Source organism: Liolophura sinensis, chromosome 1 (assembly GCF_032854445.1).
Source record: "Liolophura sinensis isolate JHLJ2023 chromosome 1, CUHK_Ljap_v2, whole genome shotgun sequence".
Classification (NCBI taxonomy): Eukaryota; Metazoa; Mollusca; class Polyplacophora; order Chitonida; family Chitonidae; genus Liolophura; species Liolophura sinensis.
The window spans coordinates 72,785,062-72,795,158 of record NC_088295.1 but is presented as its reverse complement, the minus strand read 5'-3'; the positions used below and the strand labels follow the sequence as shown (position 1 = coordinate 72,795,158).

Genomic DNA, 10,097 nt, shown 5'->3' with positions numbered 1-10,097 from the left:
TCGGTGCTCTCTCGTGCAGTCCTCAGTGTGCAGGCTGGCTGGGGCCCCGCACAAGCAGGCAAGGCTCAGTGCTCTGTATTCATGGTGGGTATTGATTAGGCATGCCAACTGTTTGTTAAGGGCTTACTGCAGGAAGAGGCAGCCAGTGGCCATTGCCCGCTTCACTCAGACCTCTTTTTCCATACCTTACTCCACACGATCATGTCACATGCTTTTGCGTGTGATGGGCAAATAAGGATCCAGTATTCATTTCTGGTACATTGCACACTCCATCCCCTCCCAACGTTTCCTGATTCCTTCTCACCCAGGCAGCATGCACTCAGCAGCCACATCACATCAGACTGATTTGACTTTTCACATCTACCATTTGCCCTGCTAAGATCCGATGGCTGTTCAAAAGCATAACGCATGGTTATTATTTGTGTGATAACCAATACAACCTTCAAGCCTTGGCAGGCTCTAGGCTTAATTGACACATTCATTTTCTGGGCACTGGTACCATACTGTATCAGTAGCTGAGGACCAGCCTAAGAGTGTTTAGCCCGCGTCTCGTCCTAATGAACTTCTTAACATCACGCTGACATTTCCCTTCTTGACTCTCCCTCAGAATGTGTAGGAATGTACCTGTTATAATTATGGATGTGTTGAGATCGCCCTTTGTCTTAATGTCCAAGGACTGTAAGATCTGTCCAGAATACATGTTACATTGTGAATGAGTGTATGAAGACAAATATGTGTTGTAATTTTGCAGCTATGAGTCATTATTTGTTTTTTGGTTTAGTATCATAAATTAAATCAAAGCAATACTAAAATCTCATAATTCTGTGTGTAAGTCATGTAGTTTCACCGAAGTTCTAAGTTCACCTGAAAATAAAATAAAAAGAAATGAATCTGGCAATGCCCACTTCAGTTTACTGCTTCCCTATCTGATCATGTGATCAGCCACAATTTAAAAAGTTAGAAGGCTTACTATAAATCTTTTCAACAACAAATGGACTTTTTTGAGTGAAATTTAAGCATACAATTTTGACCAAAATGATGGGAAAAAGATTTATTTGTATCAGTAATTATGCAGGTTTTTATAACTGCCTGAATTAGTTCTCTACACCCCATAGCTCTTTTAAAATGTTGGTTGCAGAGGTGGTTGTAAAGGTTGAAGAATTAGAGTTAGTCACTTGTCTTTTAGACCTGAGTCATTTTCACTTTTTTATTTTTACAGGTGAAAACGGTCTGCCTAGATTGACAGCAGTGGTCAGTGGTACCCAGGCTAGGTCTAACCCCACTCCCCCAGAGACCAAAGACCCCCCTCAGCAGACCTTCCAGCCTCTGACCCCGAGGACCCGTTACCCCCGGTCGACCGAGCAGGATCTTTGTCAGATTCCCAGCTGCTGAACTGCCTCCAAAGACGAGATCGTCGAAACAGAAAGGCAAAGAAACATGGTGTAAATGGCGAACCTGAGTTTCAGTTATATGACAGAACGTGTAGATACTGTGGGGTGTTGAGGAACAGCCCCGCTGACCTCCGCCGACATCTGCGCAAGCACACAGGAGAGCGACCATTTGCCTGTACAGTAAGTTGCCAACCCTCGTGCTCACTAATGAGTAGCTAATTACACACATGAGAATTTTGCTCCAATTGACTGGTTTCAGACTTTTTTGTTTAAAATTGTTAAACAAAACAAAAGCAGCTGATATCGTCTGACCAGGTGATTGCTACTGTAATTTGGAGGTGGGTGAGGTACATGTATTTACGAGTTTTTTCTGGCCATCCGTTCCCTTGCCTGTAATTACAAGGCTTGTTTTAGAGATTTTTAAATTTTTCAGCTTTATGATACCCTTTTAGTTGCAACAAGTCATTAGTCTTTTGGTCGAGTGTACAAATACATGTATTTAAATGTAATGTAATTCACATTATGCCTGAGTGCAAGATGACATATTTTTGTGGAATGTAGGAGCTATTGCAAATTTTCATCCAGTTTTTTTTCTAATTATGTAGGCGATAACTTATATCTACCTCCTGATTATGCTCCTGATTATGCTGTTATAATTTTATAAACAACAGCAGGGTGAATAGGACGTCCTTGAGGTTCAAGTCCATTTACCTTCCTCATGATAAAATGTGATCAAATCAGACTTACAGAATAGCAATGGCTTTGTTTAATGGCTTAGCAGAAGCAGTGGTTTCCTGAAGCTGTACCAACTGTCCACAAGCATGTGTGTTGAAACTACTGAATGAAAGACTTGTTTATTATCATAATTAAGATGACCCTTGTTTTGTTGACCAGATCTGCAAGAGAGCTTTTAAAGCGAAGAGAAGTCTCCAGTATCACCAGTACATGCATCACGGTATCCAGTTCAAGAATGCTAACAAGTTCTCTGATGTCCAGAAACATAAGCTGAAGGAAGAAAGACGAAAGGAATCTGATAGAGGAAAGTTGAGAAAAAGTCCCTCTGTCTCAAGTTCAGATCCACTTGATGAATCCTCGCACAGTGCACCCGAAATGAAAGAAAGTCATGGTTTTGTGAACCACTGTAGTGTCATGCCAGCTGATAGTCTGGACACATCCACATATCAACTTCAGAATGAATCTCAAGATACGGGCATCGAGTCAAATGGCGATGAGCACCCAAGCCCGGCCAGTCGTGAGGCATGCCTGGAGAAACAAGCCCAGCCTGCTCATAGCTTTGAGCCCATTTCTCCCAAACGCAGCACAAAGAGCCCCGAAGAAATTTCTGCAGATGACGGCTATAGACAAGACGAATCTGTAGGGCCCTGCCAAGATGAGACGGAAGAGGATAGGTCTAATATCCAGCTGTCCAAGAGAACATGCCAGTTCTGCAGCAAGGTCTGCCCCAAACCCAGTGACCTCAAACGCCATCTGATGGTGCACACTGGAGAAAGGCCATTCAAATGTGACGTAAGTTCTATTGCCTATTGCCTTTCCCACAGGCTCTGCTCGGTTTTATGTACGGCATAAAACTCCAATCAAATAAAGAAGTAAATCTGTTGCCTTTAAAGTGAACATGTAAATATATATCTTTCTCCTTTGTGGTGGTTAATGGGGCTTCTTAGAGAATTTAGAAGATGACTGTTGATCAAAGACACAACAAATTAAATTCTTATGGATAGCATTTCTGATGGATTCATTTATTGGTGATGACATTTCAGTGTGGACTCTTAGCACAGGTATCAAGTTATATTTCATGTATTGGATAAATGAACAAATTGTTATCCACAATTAATTTGTTATGTGTTTGATTTCATGCCTGTTTCTTATTAGAATTGAAAGTACTCCTCTTTGAGCATAAGTACTTGTGCACCTTTTTTTTCATTTTTTACAACCGTTTTTATTGGAACTTTTGACCAAAGTAAGCATTGACATGTGAATTGTTACACTTTATTCTCAGATTTGTGGGAAAGCTTTCAAGGCCAAGGGCAGCATGCAGTACCACCAGAAAGCTGCCCATGGAGCAGATATTGAGCTGAGCCAAGGCCTTGAGGAACGCTATTTACGACTGAAACACCGATCTGGTCCAACCTCGAACCAGAAAGAGGTTGCAGAGAATGACATGCCGCTTGACCTACACAAATGTGTGGAGAACACTCGTTGCCGGAAGCAAGACGAAGAGAAGAGTTGTGATGCCGATAGAGAATCTCTGTCAGATGACACTATTTTTTTTCATCCTCAGCAAACCTCCAAGACCCCTGTGGCCGTGGAGACAAAGGCTTCACCTGGACGGAATGGGATGTGTAAAGCAGACTCATGCTGCTCTTCCTCTGTGGAGACGAGATCTGAAGCTGTGTTGGAGGATGAAGTGATGCAGGTAGACAATGAAGAGGAGGACAGTGAGGAGTGTAACCAAGAGATCCTGAACAGTCTCAGCAAAGAGGTCATTGTCAAGGAAGAGTCCCACTTTGTCAAGAACAGGATCAGTGTGAAAAATGAAACTGTCCTGGTAACCAGGTTAGATGGAGTGAACTTAATTTCAGGTGTAAGGACCTCGTTGTACAAGTGTCATATGTGTGGAAAAATGTTCAACTATCTCAGCCGACTTCAGTGCCACTTATCTGTCCACTTTGAACGCCACATGACCACCTACCAGTGCTCTGTATGTGGTGCCAATTTCAAATTCAAAACGCAGCTTTTGCGACATTCGCGACTACACAGTAGAATGGTGAAAGCAGATATGCTGACAAAGCAATACTCTGAAGGCAGTAGTCCTAAGGAGACCAGAGGACTCTCGCCTCCTAGCAGTCTCTCTGAGGGCCATGGAGACGTGGAAGAGTGTGATCTGAAGGAGGAAGAAGAGGAGGATTTGGAACCTGAGGTGGACCAGGAGGACAATACTTCTCCTACCCAAGACAATGGGCTTCTCCTTCACTACAGCAATAGAACTTCTCAGAGATACCACAAGGTCAATGGATGCTACTCTTGTCTGTTCTGCAAGAAGACCTTCTTCAGGCTGTTCTCCTTGCAGCGCCACGAGCGCATGCACACAGGTGTTAAGCCATGCTACTGTAAGGAATGTGGTAAAGGGTTCAGTGAACCGCGTAACCTCCGGCAGCACATTCTGCGCTTCCACAACGATGGTTTTCAGATGGATTTTGTTAGAAAGGCCAGGAAGAGAGCCATTATTGCCAGTTTGCGGTCTTCTGCTAGAGCAATGAGAGCGGTGGACTTCCCACCCAAAGATACAAGATCTGGACTTGATGCCAATGACCCACCCACCGTTCTTGACGCTGTCGAGCAGGACTCACCAGTTGGAGAGAGCCTGATGACCTCTTCCAGTGCCAAAGATCTGCTTCAGAAAGAAGACATCAGGGAAGATGTGACAATTGTTATTCCAGCAGAAGTCCCCATGGAGAAAGAGGGTAACATCCAAGCACAAAATTCCAGTGGGGCCTCTGAAGCCAGCTGGTCTGAGACACTGTCTGAACAAGACAGAGAGGACTTGATGACCACAGAGATAATGGCAGCACCTAAGCGACCTCTCCTGTCCTTCCGCAAGGAGAGCATCAGCTGCAAGTCCAGGAGGAAGTCCAGTGTGCCAGTCAAGATTGAAAACATGTCTCCACCACATCAAACTGGTGCTCCAGAGGCAATTGACACAAGGGGCAAGCTGAGTCCGGAAGTGTGCAAGCCTGTGGTCAAGGAGGAGCCGTTATCCCCTCTGACGGCCCTGCCGGCATCCTCTGGAGTCCCCACCACCCCCATGAGCCCAGTCCTCTTCTCCAACAACATGGGCATGGGTCAGAGTGCTACTCACCCTCTCTTCCTCTCTAGTCACCTTTTACCCACCTCAGGACTGTCCGTGAACCCAGTCATGAGTATCCCTATCACAGTTCAAGTCCCTGTGGATCCTCAGGCTGCGGCCAGCTCCAGCCCCTCTCCGGGCATGGGCCTAATGGCACAAGTCTCGCCCAACGACTTTCTTGTGGGCTACCCAAGGGTGAAGTGGGATGGTAATCCCTTGGCAGGGATCCCCAGCTCTGAACCGCTTCCTCGCCGAAGATCCCTACCTTCTGAGGCCAGTTACACCATACATAACTCTGCCTATACTGCTGACAAGAATGGGATCTCCACAGATGGGCGTAAGGTCACTTCTCTGTCCAGAACTCACTCTAGGTAAGCACACAACATGTCTTCTGGCGAGGATTCAGCTTAGGTGCGAATACAGAATGCTTCAAAGTGTAATATCATAGTGAGAAAAGTGTTAGACTAATTTTACCTTTTCGTAGTTACACTTGTGTGTTTTATTCTTAGTAGATCAAGTACATTTGGATAATGCAAAAACAACTAGCATTTCTAGAATTCATAAGTGCTGCTCAGTTAATACCTTATTTAACCTTAACTTACAGCCTATGTCTTTTAATCTAACTGAATTAGAATTTTTCTGGTGTAAATCTTTTATCTTAACCACTTAGATCTTGAGAAGCGGTGTGGGGCTTATGGGTTATGATTATCTGATCTGGTGAAACACTTACATGTAGCTGCATGGAGCATTCAGTACTTATGGTCTTTAAACCAAAGTTATTCTTATAAACTGGTGATGGGCTGGTCATGAGAAGCTACTCGGGCTTTGGGGCTGATTGCTTGTTACATGTACATGTGTCTTGTATTAACTTGGCTTGCACTTGTTAGCAGTCGAGTTTCATTTTGTCACCCTGACCATCAAAATCTTATTTATGCAATACTGAAAGCATTAAAGTGAGACTTGCCCTCCATGCTTTTCTCACAAAATCTTTGCTTTTAATATTTTCTCACAAAATCTGAAAGTTAATCTTTATGTTGGCAAAAATTAGCATAAAAGTATTAAGAGCGGAGCTCACACACAATGATAGACCATGAACTATTCTGCTACATGCATTTTCTTTTTTGCAGAAAATTAATGTTAATCTCAAAATGGGATATCGTTTGGAGTGATCATGTAGCTAATTACACCAGGAAATGTTAAACTTACTTCCACTGCAAATTTCAGATAATGTAATGTAGTGTTGATAATGTAGAAAATAAGTGTGATTTTGATGGTCTTGGTGAAGTGTCAGTCGTCTGCCTTTGACAGTGCACGCACTATGGGTTTGTGCTTTCTCTCTCTCTTACAGACTTCACATGCACCTTCCATACGCCACCTCCTCCACTGCCTGTAGCACTGTAACTGGTTTCTATTCCAGACTTCATGTGGTTAATGCCCCTGTTAACCGTGAGAAGGTTTGTAAGCCAATGCTGTTGCCGGATGGCAGGTCTATCTACAGGTGTGTCTTCTGTAACAAGGACTTCCCTACCTACTCTGACATCAATAGACATATGGACTTCCATGAAGGTGAGGCCTTGCTCTTACACCAGGTGGTCCAACAACTAAGTAATATATGATCATTGTGTAAAATCACAATTTTTTTTTTATAGTACAGAATGGTGAGTAATTGATGAGGGATCTTGTGAAGTTAAATTGAATTTTACTATTTATCACAAACTATCACCTGATTTTTCACTCCCTTCGTATGGTACAAATATTAGTTAGTGAAAAATTGTTAGCTGATATACTTCATGTCCGGCAAGGTTTTGAAGACGAACATGAAGACTGTAAAGAGTTTTACAGTCGAAGGAAGGGGAGATAATCCTTTACACATGGACACATCTTCACTTATTAATTATAACTTAATAGAATTATCTCTCTTTGTGGCAGTCCAGTGACGTATAACACATTTTGTTTATTGTTGGTGTGGTTTATTGTGCTAAGCATAATCACTTATCATTACAGATATCAGGCCATACAAGTGTAAGTTTTGCGACTACTATGCAAGGACAAATAGCCAGCTAAAAGTACATATGATGAGACATCAAGGTAAGTGCTGTGAGATTTATATACAGGCCTATTTTAAGGTTATTATCCTGTGTAGACTGATGAAATTACACTTTTTTGAAGCCCTGAAATTGAACAACCCTGCCAGGGTAGATTTGTCTCCAAAATGAAATTGAAAAGCTGCATAAATTTTGGTGAAAGTTGCTTTTTTGTGTGCAAGTAATTGACTAATTAGGATACCCTAATTCTTCTAATTTTTGGGACAGATATTAGTGTGACAGATATTAGTGTGACAGATATTAGTGGGACAGATATTAGTGTGACAGATATTAGTGGGACAGATAATAGTGGGACAGATATTAGTGTGATGAAAGCTGAATATGACATTTCTTTACCAGCCTGTTGGACAAGTGATGAAATTGTTCATGAGATGGTCTAACCAATCAATATTAATGCTACAAATATATATATATATATATATATATATATATATATATATATATATATATATATATTGGCTAAAATGAGCAGACCAGATGTCCCAAGTTTCAGAAGAAATAGGGTAGGTGACTTTGTTTCAGTGTGTTCAAAAGTTAAAGTGGGCTGAAAACAGAATTATTCAAGACAGAGGGGTCTCTGTTGTTAGTGTGCCAGCACTGTGCAGTGACCCAGGAGACTCTCACCAGTGGAAGTGTCTGTTAGACTTAAAGTCCAGCTAATGCTGACTTCCTCTCTGGATGTATTTGGGAAGGTCCTACAGCAGCCTGCGGATGGTCATGGGTTACCTCCGGGCTCTGCTCAGTTTCCTTCCACCACATTGCTGGCTCTGTCGTATAAGTGAAATATTCTTGAATATGGCATAAAAAAACATTCAAATGAATAAATAAAATTAAAGACAGGGTTTGAAATACATTGATTAGTGGGATGAAGAATATTCTACAAGCCAGATCCTTTATAACTTAGCCCGAGAACTAACATGTAGAACTAACTAAAGATTTGGTGATTTTCTCTGTTGGGTTTATAACGGATGTTTTTTGGGGTTTTTTTTTCCTTTTTTTAGGTATTTATACAAATATAGATGTAAACATGCTTTTAAAGTTTGTACTTGATATATAATGTTGCTGGTTCAGATATATCTTTCCGTTTTTCAGCTGTTGCTTTAAATCAGGGGTTTTGTCAGCACCTGGAGTGTTGCAGTGGTTTCTTTCAGATTATTTGCAGTTTCCTCTACAAAAACACCTGACTTCAATCATATATTTATGTGCATGGTCAGTCAGATAAATAAATCACCAGTTAGTGTAATTCACATTTTTGTATTGATCAGTTTTTTGATTGTTTCATCTGTACAGGTATCCGAGAGTTCTGCTGTAAATTGTGTAACTACAAAGGGGTTACACAGTCTGATCTCAACCGACACATGAAATCTCAGATCCACATGCTGAAGTCTCGCAATGAGTGCCCAAACTGCCTGGAGGGGTTTGTCACCCCTAAAAATTTGGAGCGGCACATGGTAGAGGTGTGTCAAGGTAGGAATCGTTCTGAAAAACCAACCTGAGAGATGTGGTGGACCAATTTGAGGAGCATAAACGTGCTGAGAAACCAAGTCGAGAGCCGAGCTGGGTCCTTTTTGAGGAGAGAGAACCATGCTGAAGAAACAACGTAAAAATTATGATACATTTACTTCAGGAGCATACCTACTATTTAAAACCAGCCTGAGATTTTTTACAATTTGAAGGAGAATAACTGTGATGAAATGTCACTATGAGAACTGTAAGAGGCAAATATGGAGAGTTTATGCTTAGTAAATGAGCCCAGAAAATTGTAACCAGCCAGTTGAGCAGCATGATAACCATCAAGAATAGGCTCAACCAAGCAGCAAGAATGTACAAGCCATACTGATGAGTTGTTTATTTTGAAGAGGTGGCTGAATTTGTTCTCGTAAAATCAACCATCTGTTTAACAGGAGTCCATAAAGTGTTTGGTAGGAAAACTAGAAGTGTTCAGCAGATATATATGGGGAAAGAAACTGATTTGGCCGTGTAGTCATTGCTGTGAAATGAAGTGGAATGAACGAAGCCATTAGGCGATCGATTATCTGCAGTGATTCTACGGAGAAAATGAATGTGGCCAGTGAGAACCGTGGATGTGCCCTGCTGCTCCGGCTTGGGTTTGGGCAGTCAGTATTGCAGCATACATGTACATTCAGGTGAACATGTGGAAACATGGCATTGATGTTCTACTGCTCAGTGTTGTAGGGTGTAGTGTAGAACTTGTGATCTTCCACTTTTGACATTGTGTTCAGCTGTGATGTTGAATGTACAGATCTTTCATCTTGTTATTTTGTGATGCTAAATCAGTGATCGTGTTGAAGATAAAAAAAAAAGGTGTTGTTGTTGAAAGTAGTTTTATCAGTATATGTAGGGTACATGTATTGTAGAACATGGGAACACAGCAGTGGATTGAATCATGTTAGACTGTAACAGTGTGGAAATGCAATATTTGTACCAATGACTTTTGTTGGGCAATCCAGCCAGCTGTGCTATCTCTCTCCATGTAAACAGAAAGTTTTCAGCTCTGTGTTTGGTTTTGATAGTTCATCTAGACTGCTCTGTGGAAAAGGATGTACAGTTACATGTAGCATATACTTTAATAGGTGTCTACAATTCTGTTTGATTCATATATGAATGAAGATGTATAAGTATATATCTATCTCCATATATATATATATATCTAGAAGGAAGAGTGGTATTGATGATGATATTATTGTTTGTCATGGACTTTTCATAGCCTAGAAA

At 41.5% G+C, this 10,097-nt stretch overlaps 1 protein-coding gene across 1 annotated transcript; it reads left to right on the top strand.

The window, feature by feature from the left end:
• Window positions 1–1,280: 1,280 nt before the first annotated feature.
• On the top strand, window positions 1,281–9,439 carry LOC135463826 (zinc finger protein 236-like; the record flags this gene model as incomplete). Its single annotated transcript, XM_064741276.1, has 6 exons — window positions 1,281–1,571; window positions 2,286–2,918; window positions 3,409–5,627; window positions 6,605–6,822; window positions 7,261–7,344; window positions 8,652–9,439. Coding segments are annotated over 6 exons (3,651 nt in total), but the record flags the coding sequence as incomplete, so codon positions are not given.
• Between the last annotated feature and the right edge of the window lie 658 nt (window positions 9,440–10,097).